Raw genomic sequence first — 18665 nt, forward strand, 5'->3', positions numbered from 1 at the left:
CATGCCCCCAAGATGAGCCGCTCGCAGCTTTGTCCCCAGCCCCCTCCCTACCTCGCTGCTGCTGCAGCCACCCATGCTGCCCAGCATTTGGGGCGGGGGGGTACATGCCCCCCCCCCCCCCCGACCTGTGTGGCAGATGCCCAGGGCGGGCTGCAGTGGTGCTTGGGGGGCAAAGCCCAGCATGCAGCAGCAGCTGCCTCTGCCACTCACCGATTTGAGGTGGGGCATGTGCCCCCCCAGGGCCTCCGCCAGGGTGCGTGCAGCGGCGGAAGCTGCCCCCCGCCCCCTCCCCCCCAACAAACCACCCAGGCTTGATCCTTCCACCACCTGCCTGGAGCCCTACTCATCTTACAGGCTTCTCCCACCTCTGCTGTACTCTGTCCTTCGCCAAGAGGGGGCCTCAATCTGGCCCCTGTTCCTTCCCTCCCCTTCCCCACTGACTGATGCACACATTTGGCCACCCCAGCCCAGGATTGACTGCAGGAGGCTCCGGGATCAATTGGTCGATCCCAACTGACCAATTGGTTACCACTGGTTTACGTGGTAATGAAAGGGAATGCGTGATGTGATTTATTTGTGTTTATTAGGGGTCTTTTGATGGCCTTGGAGTCTTATTCCTAGGTGGTGATCTGCCTACACTTGTTGACAGAGAAGATACCTGGGTTCTGACTTTCTCAAAATATCTATTTTCTGCTTTTCAGTGAGATATGATGAACTCTATGCCTTCTCTTACAATCCAAAGCAGAAGGAGTCTGAACAGGTGAAAGGCTGGCAGCTTATTGATTTAGCAGAAGAATATAAGCGGATGGGAGTGCCAAACACCAACTGGCAGTTGTCTGACGCAAATCGTGATTATAAGGTAAAAGATAATGGGCAATTTGGCAATAGAGGGAAATTATGTACATTTATCTCTGTCACATCTTGACCTTACAACCACTGATTTCAGTCCAGCAGGAAATATCTGTAATGCTGTGAAAACCTCAAAACTCTTGAATTCCAAGCTTTTTCCAGTAAGGTAAAACCAGAGGCATAGTGGAATAGCCAACTTTTTATGAGCAAGGGGAACCTTTGGACAGCATGGTTTATTTCTTATTTTGATGCTGAGCTACAGTAATTTTGTTCTTTGCTGCCTTCATAGCGCTCAGTCGGGAAGGATTTTGCTCTGGTATCAGCAGAGTTGAGGTGTGATACTCCTGCTCCTATTGAGATTAAAAAATAAATTCCAAAATAAAAATAAATTTTAAATGTAAAGATGAGTTGGGCTCTATTTGAAAAAGTTCTTTGCATTATTATTCCTAGAAACCAATTTTCAATAAGTCTCAATTTTATAAACTGATGCTGGTGTCTCAATCCACTCTACTGAATGTTGAGTTTTTATCATTCTCTCTTATCAGTTTATTCTTTTATCTCATACGGTATGCTTTTTCTCTGGTTTTTCCTAGTGAAAGAAACTGTACAGGCTTTTTTTTCCCCCCCCCTAACTTCTGGACTGTTTAGCTCTGCACTGAATGCTGGGTCTATTGATTTGGGAGTAGGGAGGGAAAAGTTAAGGAAATAAATGTAGCTAGCAATCAGTTGTTCATGGCTAGAAGTTTTGCACTGAATTTAAGGGGCCTGCAGATGAAATAGTTATGTTGTGTGTCTGTTGTGTCTTACAGATTTGTGAAACCTATCCTAGAGAACTTTATGTTCCCAGAATTGCAAGCAAACCCATAATCGTTGGTAGCTCCAAGTTCAGAAGCAAAGGAAGATTCCCAGTGTTGTCATATTATCATAGAGACAAAGAGGTATAGTCTGATTTTCCTTTCAGTGCGAGTGGGCTAAAAACTTTCTCAACAGGTGACGCTGGTTCAGGAAAGAAAAGGAGGCAAGTATAATAACCTGGTTCCACTGAACTGTGATTATTTCTTAACCTCTGATGCTGTGCCTAACAAAATGTTAGGTTATACTTGGCCAATTGTAACATTTTCACACTTTAATATAGGACCTTTAAGATGGTTGAGAGATTACAGATCTCTTTTAGAAATCTATCCTGCTATTTGGGAGTGTCAAGAATAGCACTCTGAACAAACAGATTTGAAAACCTGCTTTGAGCAGGGGGTTGGACTAAATGACCTGAGGTCCCTTCCAATACAAATTTTCTATATTTCTATGAAACCATAGCAGTAATTGCTGTGGAGGGACAGACAGATGGAAAAGGGCAATATTTCAGCTTGTTTTTTTGGTTTTTGTTGTTTTTTTTCCTATTGTAAGCCTTTCTGCTTATCTTAGCAGAGATCCTGGTTTTCTCTGTTTAAAAATCCAAAGTTCTCTGATGGAAAGCCCAAAATTCTCTGATTTGAAAACCTCAACATTTGCATTTTTCCACAATTAAAATGAAACGCATAGATAGAGTATCAGTTGGACACAATTTGGAAACCTACCAGTGCCTCCACCATTATAATAAAATAAATTGTAAATACCTATGTGTTTTGGCATTTGACTTTGATTTTTATATCCTGGAAAATCAGAGTTCCCCCTGCCCTCTTCCTCTCACCAGGATGCAGGTCTAGTGTGGCTGTCCCATCTGCTGGCTTGTGGCACTGAGCAGCCCTGTTCTCTTCAGCTTATCATTTTACTGTGTAATTTTTAGACCTTGTTGCACTTAAACATTTTGAAATTTGTATGTCTAATGTGTTCTTCTAGCAGTGTTCATAATCAGTTTGCAAATTGATTCTTTGTTTCTGTACTAGGCTGCCATTTGCAGATGCAGTCAACCTCTCTCAGGCTTCAGTGCCAGGTGTCTGGAGGATGAGCACATGCTACAAGCAATCAGTAAAGCTAACCCTGCTAATCGCTATATGTATGTCATGGACACCAGACCTAAAGTATGTATTTACATCAGAGCTGCAGCTTAGGCTTCCATTACTTTATCACTCCAAACATTAGGAGGCAGTGTTGGGGATTGTATCGGGGTCAGTGGGGTTGGTAATATACCATATAATGCTTTTAACCCTTAGATCATTGATTCACGTTTGGTCCACATCAGTTATGGCCAAAAGATTGTTAATGCTTTCTCGTATGATGTGTGGCCTACCCGAGAGGACTTTGGTAACAGTGGGCATTTGTAAACGTGTATGCACCACAGCTCTGGGTGCTTTTAAAAGTGCTTGGTGCTGCATCGCGTGCATTTGTATAAATGGTGAAATGTGCATGAGCGCTGAGAAAATGGTGGCGGCGCACTTTTCAACTTTTAGTTCAAAAGCACAAGCCGCCATTTTCTCAGCGCTCACGTGCATTTCACCATCTATACAAATGCATGGGTCAGAGTGCCGGGTGTGCCGGCTAGTGTGCTCCGCAGACTTAATTAGTCAAATCTGCTCCAATGTGCTGGATTTCCGGTGTATCAGAGCAGACAAAGGTACGTGTATAAATGCCCATTATTTGGAGCACAGCACCACTGTGCAAATTAAAAATAAACAATTTTCTTTTAATGCAGAAAAGTAACTGCCTCTTCTTGTTCAGACAGATAGCTAAGCTAAGTGAAATGTACTTCACTTGGGATTTCTAGCCAAGTGTTTTGAAAAAGATGGTTAAATTTGAACTGCTATACTTAAGCAATAAGTGGCTTTATTTTTAAAGGTGCTAGGTATCTTTCTATGAAGTTAATGGGAACTGTGGGTTGCCCAGCACTTTTGGACTGTAGGCCGCTCTATTAGCATAGAATGCAAAAGGATGAGAAGTTTGCCAGCTGAATTAAAGTGAGCATGTCTTAAAAAATGGGGATATTAGAAAAGAATGTGTACATCATATGTTAGCATTCATAGCCTTTCTAATGCACCAATATCAAATTATTTTGTTCAGATATCATGTAAGCAGTTTGTAGTCTCCTTTACATTTCTGTAGTCAAAAGTCAGATTGAGGCAGAGTAGGTGGTAGAATCGTGTGTAATTGTTCACAATCAAGGGTCACCTGTTTGAAACCAAAATAAAGTGCCACAAAAATCTTCATATCCCCTCCCTGTCTCCCCTGTATATTTCATCAGCGGTATAAAATACTTCAGTGTGTTTGTTTGCTCAGTTATTAGGATTCATTCTTGTCATCCCATTAGGACAGAGGTGGGCAAAATGCGGCCTGGGGGCTGGATGTGGCCCACCAAGCCATTCTATCTGGCCTGCGGGGCCCCTAAAAACTTAGAAAATTAATATTTATCTGCCCTGGGTTGCCTGTCATGTGGCCTTTGATGGCTTGCCAAAGCTCAGTAAGCGGCCCTCTGCCCAAAATTGCCCGCCCCTGCATTAGGATGAGTGGCAGTACATACTTATTGCAACTTGTTTCACAGCTTGGGTGGTATATTTGTGTTGGCTTCATTCAGAAGTTTGTTTCAAATTTCTTTCTGACAATAAAGATTAGAAAATTAATTTAGTTAAAAAGAAAATGTAATATCTGGAGCACGAGAGAGCCCTCAGAAAAATGTCTTATTTGTTGATTCAGATTGAGTTGGCTTAGGTTTTTTGGTAATTCATAATTTTATAGCCATCAGTGGGTACATCTGCATGGCAATTAATATGACGCAATTAATCTCCAGAGCCTTTTGAGATGGAGGGAACTGCTCCTGGGTGCAACATCTACACATGCACCTGGGACAGACTCAGTGAGCTGGGATGGATCAGGCCCCCAACTGGCTAGACTGACCGGGTACAACTTATGCCTGTGGTCAGCATCCATGCATGTGTTTTAGTGCATTAAATTGCTCTGCCATAAGATAGTACTGTCCCCAATGCAAATTTTAACTTACTGCGCACTAATACTGGCACACATGTAGATGGGGACACTTTGTTGCAAAGCCAATTAGTCTACTCCACAGTAAACTGAAAGTGTAGTTGCACCCAATATATTCGAAGATAATAGTGCTTCTTCCTTCTTACTTCTGGACTTGCAGCATATCTGAAGAAGTTGAACTTTTCAGTTAATTACCTTGTTCATGATTTCACAAAACTATTTAAGATGAGTAATTACAATCTTGTATGTCTGGGAGGAAATGGAATTGAGATATGCTATATAGCCTGTTCAGAATTATCAGCTCTGCATCTGGTCTGCCTTTTCACCCTTTGTATTCGACATGCAGTCTTCCTCACCATTCATCATTATGATATCAAAGAAACCTCCTTAAACGTAGCCACAAACCTGGTATCTATTGGTATGCTTATGGATACGTCAGGAGTGGCCACCTTGTGTCATAGGTGCCACAAGTGGCAGGGGCAGCTTCTGAGTGGGGCACATGGCAGGTTGGGGAGGGGTCAGGCAGTACAGGGCAGGGAGCAGAAAGCAAATCATCAGATCAGCCAGGAAGCACAGAGCAGGGAGCAGAACAGCAGAGTGGGCAAGGGAAAGGGATCACAGAGGCACTTGATGAGGGGAGGGTAGAAGGTTAATTTGCTCCAGAAAGTGGCCTCTGACAGGAAGGTTGGCCCACCCTCACTGGTATAAGAGGTGTATGTCTACTGTTTTGTGTTTTAACCCAGTCTCCCACTGAAGTTGCCTGGTTATATCATATTTTACGTTTTAGCTTTTAAAAAAGCCTTTTTTCCCCCCCTGTAGCTTAATGCAATGGCAAACAGAGCAGCAGGTAAAGGCTATGAAAATGAGGACAACTACTCTAACATTAGATTTCAGTTTGTCGGCATTGAAAATATTCATGTAATGAGATCCAGCCTGCAGAAACTTCTAGAAGGTAAGTTGTTGTTCTGCCTGTATAGGGTTTGCTTGCTCTTTGGGTGGGGAGGAGGGGGAATGGGAGGGTGATTAAAAATTGGATAAGTGATCTTTTTATGGTCATTGAATTTTTAATGTTAGTTTATGCAAAGAATACAAATCTTATTTTTCCTTACTGCATTGAATTTAGTAGCTGGTGTGTTATGTCATTTGAGAGGCTGGGAACTGATTTACTGTGAATTTTGAGGGAGCTTTTGTGAAAGGTTAATTATTTGTCTTGACGGAAATATGTCAAGATGTTAAATATTTCTTGGGCTAGGTCTGTTCATGTGCCAGATGATCTACAGGAGATGGGTTGCAGGGCTTAATATATAGTTATAAATCCCTAATGACCTCTGAAAAACTCTAGAGCTCTTGGTTCAGAGATGATACCTTTTATTAAACCAACTGAGAATTCACAAAAAACATACCTTTTTCGGCAAGCTTTCAGACCCAAAGGAACAGACTTCCACCTTCAGCTTCCTCTATGGAAAAAATGAGGTTTATTTTCTACCCATGGGGACTTTTTACTAACTTTAATTTTCTCTGAGCCTGAGGAAGGGCATGTGCGCCCGAAAGCTTGCTGAAAAAGGTATGTTTTTTGTGATTTCTCAGTTGGTCTAATAAAAGGTATCATCTCTGAACCAAGAGTTCTAGAGTTTTTTCAGATGTCATTAGGGATTTATAAATGTATATTAAGAAGCTAAGTGTACTACCTAATTCTTCTCCAGGTGCTGAAAGGGGTTTGGATTGCTTGTCAGGTCACAATAAGAATATCATAACTGCAGTCATTGGAAATTCCTATAAAGGTGCACACTGCCGTTAAGGCTCTCTGTCCTTTTTAAGTCTAACCTTCTGAGGCAGTTCAGATTCCAGGACAGTGCTCCAGCCTGGATCTGGATTCACCACCTCGGAAAAGACTATGATGCACATGTACGTAACTCATTGGATGAATCAGTTTGACCAGTCTCAAACCCAGTGAGTCTGCTCCCATCAGCAGGCTGTCATCCCAGATATGACGGGAAGGTTTCTGGGGAAAAAAAGCTCATAGGCCAGAATCAGAGGCAGCCTGCCTCTAGAAACTGTAAGGAGAAAAACTGGCTTCTCCTGCACTGTGTGAAGTTCAAAGAAAAATTATACAACCTTATACAGGTATTGCTTAAACATGTAAAGATTTTGGTAAGTTTTGGTAAAGCTGATGTATGGAAATATGACAGAATAATAACCATGTCTTTCAAAACCAGGATGTAGAGGCAGGACCTTTCCCATTAGGTCATGAGGCCATCAGGATAGGGAACAGTGCATCTGAGTCTAACTTGTCTATGCTAAACAGCTTTAGTGAGCAACATTCCAGTCACAAGTGAGACATCGGCATTGATCCTTTGCAACATCTTGAAATGGGATTTTTCTTTGGCAGAAATACTTTATGCTTTTCCTCTTCCCCTTCCCCCCCCCGCAAATTCACTTGATTCCAAGGGTCTTTTATGGAATAAGAGCAAACTCTTCCATGATTATTTACTTAATGTTAATGGAATCAAGATAATTCAGGTTTTCCAGCATACTGAAATATATCAGTCTGCCGCGTGAAGACATTACTTCTGGCTACAAGTACTCACACCTAAAATCCTTCTTTCACAGCCTGACTGATATCGGACAAAGGAAATTCATGTTCTGTATCTGTTCAAGATATTAAATAGCAGGAAAATTATTCTACAAGGCTACCCTGTTTGGCACAATGGTCAAGATAAAGTAATAGATTCAGAGGAGTCTCAATCTTACCTATACATAAAATGGCCATCGAGGATCTGTTCACATGAAAGGCATTTCTTTTACTAGATCTCATGGGATTGGTATCCCATGCAAAAAGGCCATGTTCCAACTGCTGTTTTCCTAGATTCAAAGCCCCCAACACAACTGCTTAGTATTGCTGCTGTAAATTACCGTATCAACCACAACTTGAAGAAAAAGTTGCTGTCCAGATGTTTGAAGGGTCAGTGTTCTGTCTTGTATAGCTTTGCTTGGAAAAGAGGCCAGCAAGCAAAGATCTGCAGGTTTTGCAAGCGTGCAACATCATTTTCCCTTTGAAAGGTTTTCTTGCCAACTACAAAAGCTAATTTTGGGGAGTTGAGGAGGTTTGTGGGCTTGTTTTACAACGAAATCATGTTCTACAGAAACTATTGGTATAGGTCTCCTAACGTGTTTGGAAATATTTTCTATTTTTAGTTGGTGAAGGGATTCTTTTATTTATTTGTAGTTATGCTGCAAGACGTCTGTGCTAAGTATGCTGTATCTTTGCTTCCTTTAAATAAGAAATATACTTTGGCTCAAGGGGCATGTGATCTTATATCATCCAGTGAATAATTGCATTGTTTTTGATGCCTAGATTTATCCAGTAAAGACAATTGATCCAAATTATTTTGCTTTCCATGCTCTAGGTCAAGCCACATTGATTGCTTGGCATTCAGATAAATGTTTATATTAAAAACTGTAGGCTTATGGCCTTAGATTAACACAGCTACAACCAACAACCCTTATGCTAAAAACTGAATTGCAGATCGGAAGTCATTACCAAAAGATGGTTACATGAGATACAGATACATTGTTAACATGGCTGTGAAGATAGATTACCCCAAGGATCAGCTACATAAAATACAGCCCTCTACTGATTTAACTCAGTTGAATCCAGTGTAAATTACTCTTAGTAAATGTGCAGTAAGAATATGCTTGTGTAAGTATTTGTCCACAGTTATTCTAGGGAACTATTTGCTTAAGGCTAATGGTCTTACCATCTCCCCTGCCATGTAATATCAAGACACTAATATGACATGCTGCATGCAATTGCTCTAGGGGAGCTGATCTGTCTACTCCATATCTTGGTGTGATTTTACATTAGAGTAAAAAACCAATATGAATGATACTACTGGAAATGTGTCCTCAGATTGATATCATCTGCAGGACTGAAGATGCTCTTCATTTCCCTTCCTCCATTATTGTACATTATTGAGGGTAGGATGGTGGAGTTTACATTAAACAAGAATGGTACATGTGTTCTGGAGACATACACAGAAAGAGCTTTATTTTTTCCCTGTTTTTCCCCCTCTTCCCCTTCCACTTATGTAAATACTACATTCAGAGTACTCTTGTTAAAAAATGACCCATTTTATTCTGGCAGTTTTATTGCTCAGTACTCTAAATATAGTCTGGTAATGATTTACTCCCTTTAAATATTTTGGTGGGTTACGGTTGTGGAGTTATTTACCTTGTGCTGTCCTGCTCTGTAAGGCCAAGTAGCACTTTTTACTGTGACTGATTAACTTTATTTACTCAAATGTTGTCCTTGTACCCTTTTGGCAATGCAGACCTAGTTTCTTTCTGTTTTATAACCCATTCTATCTGCAGTCTTTTTTATATGGAGAAATGTATTATTTTTCTGTCTGTATTTCTGAAGTGTTGAGAATTTAAAACTTCTTGAAAAGAGAGAATAATGTTTTAAATACCTTTCTCAAATGGAGAAAGGTAGCCTGATATTTGCATTCCTCCCCCCTCCTTTTACAGTGATAGGAAGTTAAATGCCTTTTTATTTTTTTGTCTTTCAGTCAGTTGTATAAGGGGCTTGTCTGTCAACGATTTTTTGTCTGGCTTGGAGAACTCTGGCTGGCTGCGTCATATCAAAGCTGTATTGGATGCTGCTGTCGTCTTGGCCAAAGTAACTTGCACACCTCATCTTTTTGGGGATGTGGGGGTGTGGGAGGTTGAGGATGTATTTCATACTCTTGACTTGTTCCTGCAGCAAAAATAATAACATTTGATTTATGTACTTTCTCTGTTGGGTGTTTTGTTGCAATTGTGCTAGGTATGGACATTACACTTTTACTAAATAAATGATTGGAAACTAGTCTGTGCCTGTAATGGAACAAAAGTTTGGTGCACACAACAGCTCCCCCCACAAAAGGGCAAAAGTGTGTTCTGTTCACTACTGATCTAAACTATGCTGCTTACAGAAAACTGTATAACTTAGTTGTGTAGTTTTACAGCAAGTCCATTTGGCAGAAAAAATAACTGGTATGTGCCTGTTTTGTGTCTTAATTGTCTTTTGAATGTGAAGCAGCCCCCTTTGTACTGTGGTGAAAGGATGTTAGCTTAGCTATATTTTTATAACAGATCTAACCATCAAATATATATAAGGGGTGGGGGAAAGGGGAGTTGGAGGAAATTATTATTAAAAGTTGAGTGCTTCACACGGCCATGATGCTAAGGAAATCAGTTCTAACTTTTGTAGTTTGATTGCAGCTTTCCTTTAGATAGTTAAATCGGCTAACTCCAAGTACTGCCCTCCTCCCCAGTTTAATCTAATAAACATCTGCCAAAGAACTGCTTGGGCCTAGAGGGGATAGGGTAAGCAGGTTTTTACTGCAACCTCTATTTTGCCATTGGTGTTAAGTAACAAACTTTATATTAATAGAAAGAGAAATAAAAATCGCAGCAAACACACTTCAAATAATAACAAAAACCATGACTTAATTCACAGGCTGGCAAAATGCTATGATGTGGTATTCTAGTCACAGAATAGCATGCAGTAGGGAAGTGGTTCTCAACATTTTTAGACTCAAGACCGCTCTGAATGTCAGCTCTTAGTTTCCTCTTTTTTTTCCGTAGTCAAAAAAGAAAAGTGTGTAATTCTTTTGCAAAGAACTCGAACCACAACAGGGCACAATGCTTGTGACACTTTGGATTTCTATTTGAAATCTCTGGGTTTAAGCTATGAATCATGGTAGGTGTTTGCACACATAAGTGCTACCATTGTATGGTACCCTGTGGCATCCTGGATGCCATGATTCCCTTGTTGAGAATCACTGTTAGTGTAACTAACTATGTGAATTGGAGCTGTTTTGGTTGTGACCTTGGAAGGGTAGGGTAACAGTTTAGTGCCCTTGTTAATTGGGATATTTAATTCATGAACTTCTACTGGCTTTAATATTTAAGTATGTGCAGGTCATATACTTTTAAGAGGGGTATTTACTTTTGAATTAGGCATGTTTTATGCTTTAAAGCTACTCTGAAGTGTGCCTGGTATTTTTTCTTAGATGATCATTCCTAGCAACTATCACCTTACACTAGTCTTTTATTATACACTTTTCTAAACGTTTTTCTGCTGAATCTTTACATGCACATCTCCACCTATGGATAAATTCTCCATAGACAAAACGGTCACTAGCACCACGACTGAAAGGGACTTGGGGGTCATGACTGACCACAAGATGAACATGAGCCACCAATGCAATACCGCAGGCAGCAAAGCAAACAAAACCTTGGCTTACATCTATCAATGCATTTCAAGCAAGACCCAGGAAGTCATCTCCTGCTGTACTTGGCCTTGGTGAGGCTGCAGCTGGAGTGCTGTGTCCAGTTCTGGGCTCTGCACTTTAGGAAGGATGTGGCGAAGCTTGAGAGAGTCCAGAGGAGAGCCACACACAGGATCAGAGGGCAAGACAACAAGTCTTATGAGGAGAGGCTGAGAGGCATGGGACTCTTCAGCCTGGAGAAGTAAAGGCTCAGGGGGACTTGGTTGTAGCCTATAAGTATGTAAGGGGTGTGCATCAGGAACTGGGACAACATCTGTTCACCAGGGCACCCCACTTGAAGATGAGGTCTAATGGTCATAAACTCTGGGAAGACCGTTTTAGGCTGAACATAGTAAAAAACTGCTTTACTCTCAGAGTCCCCAGAGTCTAGAATAGTCTCCTCCCAGAAACGGTACAATCACCTACTCTGGATGCCATTAAGACCCAGTTGGATGCTTACCTTGCTGGGATTATTTGAGCCCAGCAGACTTCCTGCCCCTTGGGCAGAGAGCTGGACCTGATGATTTTGCAGTGTCCTTTTCAGCTGTAATGTCCATGAAAACATTCTCTCTCATACTTGAATCTGTACTACACTTCTTTTCTCATAGCATAGCAGCACATACAGGTATGTTTGTGAGGGGGTGGGGGGGGAAGTGTGTTGCTGCTTATAAATATGACATTATCATGTCTGCTAGGCTTATAGCTGGAAAACTTTGAGGCAGTAATTCTTGCCATAAAGATTTCTGCCACCTGAAGTAGCACTGGAGTATTTTAAAGTAGGCTTGGGATTACTTGAAATTAAAAAGCTAACATCTGTCAAAATGTGACTTGCAAATATTTAGATCAATGAAGCATGGCTTCCTGTTTGGATCTTTCTCATACCCCTAAATTCTTGAAGCAGACTGGACAGAATTTTTAAAAAAATACCCAGTACCCCATATTTGTTTTGTGAGATTGTGGTGTATAGTTGAGCCTCTTCCTAGCAGCCTATTGAGACTAGGTGCTACTAGATATTTGGCTGTGAACAAATAGTAGACAATGAAGACCTAGTTTCAAGAGCAAAGAGGGAACTAAACCTTGTCTTTATCATGCAGAGCTTGATAGCTTTGCAAAGGGAAATTCCCAACATTGGCACTGCTCAACATGGTTTGCAGCCAGAAATCACACACTGTGCACTGCCAGGTGAGCCTCAAGTGCTGTCACTAAATAAGTACTGTCATGCAAGTTGTGAAATAAACTGAACTTTTGAAATTTACTTAAGAAATTACTTGTCTGGAACATATGCTACTAAGGTTTATTTTCATTTTGCAGGCAATAGTAGTTGAAAATGCAAGTGTGTTAGTGCACTGCTCTGATGGCTGGGACAGGACTTCCCAAGTTTGTTCCCTTGGTGCTCTCTTACTGGATTCCTATTACAGGACAATTAAAGGATTCATGGTGAGCATTTTTTTCATATAGCTAAATTCAATTGCCTTTAAGTCTAGGGTATGAAAATATGAGCTTCCAAATGTAAAGTGTAACAGAATAGATAAATTACTGCCTGTTAATTTTGCTTATTTTGCTTTTGTAAAATAAACAAGTTCAAATCAGAACAGTCTGTCTGCATGTCTCCCATTGGAAAGCTATATCAAGTTACATGGAAAAGCATTATAAACTTTTTATTCATCAGTGTGTGCATTCAAAGTAGCCATGTACTGAACCTGAAGGTAAACTAAAGTAGTAATTTTGGTAATCCACAGTCTACTAGTATACTTCATAATCTGCATTCAAAAATCATCAAAATACCTTGGCAAAAATCTTGTACTTGATACTGCTGTATTGTCAACTGGTATCCTGTTCACACACTTTATTTCATGGAATTCAGTGAATTTGAAAGGCAGCATTTAAAACTAATAGAATGAATAGTATATAGAACATGTCATAAATACTACTAAAACCAAAAGTTTAGTAGGAGTAAAAAAAACAAAACCCCCAAACCATCAAACTTTCTCATGGGTAAAGGGGATATAAACCCGTTAACTGCTTGAAATTATGGAGATGATTCTGTTATGGACATTTCCACCATGGAGTAAGAATTACGGCTTTTTAATAACTTTCATATGGCATTTGGTACTGATCAGTTGGGCAAGATGCAAGTATGATCTGATAAGGCAGTGCTGTCCCAATGGAACCCTGGGGGCTGCATGCAGCCTGTAAGGGGTTACTGTGTAGCTCCTACCAAGCTGCTGCCACCTCTTTTTGCACCTCCGCCCCACTTAATTGCTCCTGCCTCAGCCTAGATCTCTAGGTTCCTCCTCCCTCCCTCCCTCCCCTCAGTTTTCTCTTCCTGCTCCCACCCCAGGGGTGTGGTGGTACAGCCCATGGTACTGGGTGACCCCATGGTACAGTACAGCAAGGGAGCTGAAGAAGGTGGCATTGCTAGTATGGGCAGTAGGCAGAAACTCCCCCTTCCCTTACTGTCCCTCCCCCCCACTTCACACTACCCGCTACAGGGCCTGGGAGTGTAGCCCAGATGTCTGTGGCTCGCATTAGCATAGCCCCTGGGGCATATGGCCCTATCCCCATGCTAAGGCAATCCTTTTTCCTAATAACAGCTCATATTTATAGAATCTACTAAATACTCCCATGGAAGGGGAGGTTTCCCCTCTTACCATCCATGACTTTCTTCAGTTACCACCAACTGACTTGCATTGCACCTACATTGATGCTTCTTGTAGCACATGGTGCTATCAATGTTCCCAAAATGTAGAAGTCATACTCTACTGATGCATATTGGCATATATTGCTATAAATATTTTAAATTACAAGTACATATAAGAATACCTTCATCTGGCACTTTTTCACCTGCTCCCTAATTTGCAGAAGTCAGCTTATATGACCTCATTAAGCTCTTCTATAGTGAATATGGTTTAACAAAGCCACTTAAGCTGTTGAGTCAACTAAACATTTTACACTTTTAAAAGATGTAAATAGCTTTCAGACTGGTTGCAAGTATATTATGCACACTTCTTTCTCTTTTTGAGTGATTCATTTTCAGTAGTCAAAAGTTGTCATGAAGCCATTGGGACTCAAAATGGTGTTACTGAGCTCTAGTGTAGTAAATAAATTGAACCTGAAAATGAGGTGCATGTCAATGGATAGTTAAAGATAAATGCACAAGCAAAGAAGTTCCATGATTTCTTTACATCAAATTTTATTTCTTTCTCTCTCTAGGTTTTAATAGAAAAGGACTGGATCTCTTTTGGACACAAATTTTCTGACAGGTAGATCATTCTCATTGGCCAAAGCAAAATTTTGCAGATTTGTCAATTAGTGATTTGTATCCATTTGCTCTGTGAATTTAACTATAAGTGTGTTATTAACAAAGGCTTAGTGTTTTATATTAACATTTACATTTGTATGTATTTTTATTAACCTAATACCATATTTTCTCGCATACAACAATCCTTTTCCCAGAAACCACCTGCTGGGAGTTGGAGTGCTCATTATATGCAAGTAATACAGTAAGAGCAGGTTTTGCCATTTACTGTTGAAACTGCAGCAAGCCACAGGGAGCAGAACAATGAGCAGGCTTGGCTCCCTAACTGCTGCTACAAAGTTACTATAAGGAAAGATATCTCTTTTCCTTCATTTTGCCTGTCAAAAAGATATAGCAAGGCTGCTTGTATGCAAGAAATATGGTAACGTGTGAAAGTCTAATGCCTAAATATTACTGTAGCATTGATGGAACTCTTGACAACAAGTAAGCCAATTCTGCAATAGGCAATGCATCTTGCATTATCTTACTTATTTAAATACCTACAGGATAATTGTTTCCATACAGGAATTCTGAACTCTATGGCTTTCAAGAGCTACATGACAATAGAGGAAATAGATAAGTAAGCAATTAAGGTTCTTAAAGACATGGCAGATATTCTTACTCTTGCTCTTTGAAATGACAAGGAAAGTAGAGCAGTGCTTTTAATGAGAATTTGGTGCTCAACAAGTGTGATCACTTTAAATACAGTTGTACATGTGTAGAGTTTACAAATCTAAATGTATAAAACTTCTTTAGCCATTCCAAGTATATGAAGCTCTAAATGTGCTCTAGGCTAAATAAATGGTCTGTTCTGTTTCCTTTAGAATGTACTAATGAACTGTTACAAATAAGTTAACTCTCAGATCCTGGTGATGAGCTCCATATTAAGTTAGACATTTAAAACTCATTATCAGTTCTGTAAATTCCTAATTTCTTTCTCTTGTATTGTTGAGAACAGTGGTTGTCCACCTATTGTACTTGAAATGATAATCTCACTGAGGTTTCCTAGCTTATTCCAAACTGGTAGAGTCTAAACATATTGTATTAAAATTGGAAATGTAAAGGAGCTAGTACTGTGTTTCTTTTTTAATTGCAGTTCTGTAGCAAATGGTAGTTATATTTTGTGACACTGAAAACCCCAGATAAAAAGAGAGACTGATTTCAACAGATGTAAATGAATAAGGCACACTTTTACTCAACAGCTTATTTAGTTTACCTTGAACTACATAAGATAAAATTAAATTTTAAAGTTGAAAACAAAAATGTCAGGTGTATGCTGCAGTGGATTCTTGTTCTGTTGTTTGGGCCTCCTTGCCCCAGGGTTCGAAGGTGTGTTGCCCCACAGTGTCCTTCCAGATCTTGACTCACCTTGGATGGAGTTGCAGTGTAGGTGCATCTTACTGAAATTAATGCATATTTTCTGTCTAGACAAATTATGAGGATTTTGTTTACCCTTTTACTTTCTCTGATTTTCTTTATGGAACTCTATTGTAGATGTTGTCAATTGGATGGGGACCCGAAGGAAATCTCACCAGTGTTCACCCAGTTTTTAGAATGTGTGTGGAATCTGACAGAGCAATTTCCACAAGCCTTTGAATACAACGAGGCTTTTCTTCTTCAGATTCATGAACATGTTCATTCATGCCAGTTTGGAAATTTCCTTGGAAACTGCCAAAAAGAGCGAGAAGAACTCAAGTAAGCTGACTTGATTGTAAACATTCTTTATTTGCTCCATTTAAATAAGAACTTCTTTACATCTTCATCTTGGACTCTGAATAAAAGCAAGTGGACATGATCTGTAATATCGAAAAATGGTTCAATTGCTCTGGGAAACAGCAAGTGTTCTCAGGCTTTTAGAGGCTGAAAACTTTTTTTCTAACTCTGAGGAAAAAGTTACAACAATATTTCATAAGGGAGGGGGCATTCAAGGCCTTCCAGATGTCTTGTATCTTCCCCAAAAATGTTGTGTGTTTTTTTTTCTTCACTTTTAACTTATTTTTGAAAAAATGTAAGTCATATTGTTTACTTTCTGGTTCAGAATTGTTCCCTGTTTAACATGTCCTAATATTATTGTCAAATAATTGAAGTTGTCATAGAATTATAGAAAATTAGGGTTGGGAAGGGACCCCAGGAGGCCATCTAGTCCAACCCCATGCTCAAAACAGGACCATCCCCAACTGGATCATTCTACCCAACGCTTTGTTAAGCCGGGCCTTAAAAACATCCAAGAATAGAGATTCCACCACCTCTCTAGGTAACCCGTTCCAGTTCTCTCCCTCCTAGCAAGAGAGTTTTTCCTAATACCCAACCTAAACATCCCTGGCTGCAACTTGAGACCATTGCTCCATGTTCTGTCATCTGTCACCACTGAGAACAGTCTAGGTCCATCCTCTTTAGAACCACCCTTCAGGTAGTTAAAGGCTGCTATTAAATCCTCCCTTGGTTTTCTCTTCTACAGACTAAGTAAACCCAGTTTCCTCAGCCTGTCCCCATAAGTCATGTGCCCTACCCCCCTCACCATTTCTGTTGCCCTCTTCTGAACTGTCTCCCACTTGTCCACATCCTTTCTGTAGTGGGGGACAGGTCCAAAACTAGACACAGTACTCCAGATGTGGCCTCACCAGTCCTGAATAGAGGGGAAGAATCATTTCCCTCAATATGCTGTTGGCCTTCTTGGTAACAAGGGCACACCGCTGACTCATCCATCTTATTGTCCACTGTAACCCCCAGGTCCTTCTCTGCAGAGCCACTGCTTAGCCAGTCAGCCCTCAGCCTGTACTGGTGCATGGGATTCTTCCGTCCTAAGTGCAGGACTTTGCACTTGTCCTTGTTGAATCTCTTGAGATTTCTTTTGGCCCAATCCTCCAATTTGTCAAGGTCACTCTGAATCCAACCCCTGCTCTCCACTCTGAATCCTAGACCTACTATACCCCCAGTGTGGTGTCACCTGCAAACTTGCTTATGGCGCAATCCATCCCATCTTCTAGATTGTTAAATGAAGATATTGAACACAACTGAACCCTGAGGCACTCCACTTGATACTGCCTGCCAACTAGACATCGAGCCATTGATTACCACCCATTGAGCCTGACGATCTAGCCAGCTTTCTGTCCACCTTACAGTCCATTCATCCAATCCATACTTGCTCAGTTTGCTTGCAAGAATGCTGTGGGAGACTTTATTAGAAATCTTGCTGAAATTGAGGTATATTTTGTCCACTGCTTTCATTGCATCCACAGAGCCAGTTATCTCATTATAGAAGGCAGTCTGGTTGGTCAGGCATGACTTGCCCTTAGTGAGTTCATGCTGACTGTTTCTGATCACTTTTTTTTCTCCTCCAAATGCTTAGAAATGGATTCTTTGAAGACCTACTACATGATTTTTCTGAGGACAAGGTGAGGCTGATTGGTCCGTAGTTCCCTGGATCCTCCTTCTTCCCTTTCTTAAAGACTGGCGCTGTGTTTTTTCCTTTTTTGAATCATCTGGGACCTCTCCCTGATTGCCTTGAGCTTTCAAAGATAACGGCCAGCAGCTCTGCAACTGTATCAGCCAACTCCCTCAGCACCCTCGGATGCATTGCATCCGGCCCCATGGACTTGTACACATCCAACTTTTCTAAATAGTCCCTAACTTATTGATTCACCACTGAGGGCTGCTCACCTTCTCCCCAAACTGTGCTGCCCAGTGCAGTAATCTGGGAGCTGACCTTGCCTGTGAAGCCTGAGGTAAAAAAGGCATCGAGTACTCCAGCCTTTTCCTCCTCCATCTGTCACTGGGTTGCCTCCCCCATTCAGTAAGAGACGCACACTTTCCCTAACCTTCTTGTTCCTCTTGTCAGTCACTTCTTGGTTTGTGGGGAGGATATCCTAGATTCCAGTTGCAAAACCTTCCTGTAAACACAATTTGGTGCTGAAAAATGCATTTGTGTTTTCAACTGTAAAGACACCACTCATTGTCTCCAAAAAATCAGTTTGAGAATATAACTACTAATTAAATCAGTTGCTGCATCCAGACGAGTATGAATGTGCAATATGTGGCGCTACAGATCTATGTGCGCCAGCATACACTGCACATGCAGGTGTTCCCAGAGCTGTTACCTTGCAGCATGGGGGCTTTTTTTTGATCCCAGGAGATGCTGGGGTGAAAAAAAATGCACCCAAAAAAACTGGAGTGGTGCAAGTGGCAGCAGAGCGTGCCGCCCAAAACCGGATCCTGGCCAGCTGGAGCCACACTCCAGCTACTGGCCAAGGTTACTGCTGTGGCTGCAGCCCTGGGAGGACCCTAGGTAAGGC

General features: G+C 40.9%; 1 protein-coding gene across 1 annotated transcript in view; it reads left to right on the forward strand.

Annotated features, from left to right (window-relative positions):
* Positions 1-18665, forward strand: part of MTMR6 (myotubularin related protein 6) — a 35806-nt gene that overhangs the window by 7858 nt on the left and 9283 nt on the right. Inside the window, 8 exon segments of the mRNA XM_025196600.1 lie at positions 702-859; positions 1659-1787; positions 2733-2867; positions 5581-5713; positions 9330-9439; positions 12387-12512; positions 14289-14338; positions 15868-16068. Of these exon segments, the coding sequence (XP_025052385.1) occupies positions 702-859; positions 1659-1787; positions 2733-2867; positions 5581-5713; positions 9330-9439; positions 12387-12512; positions 14289-14338; positions 15868-16068 (1042 nt within the window).

Source organism: Alligator sinensis, unplaced genomic scaffold, assembly GCF_000455745.1.
Source record: "Alligator sinensis unplaced genomic scaffold, ASM45574v1 scaffold777_1, whole genome shotgun sequence".
Lineage (NCBI taxonomy): Eukaryota > Metazoa > Chordata > Crocodylia > Alligatoridae > Alligator > Alligator sinensis.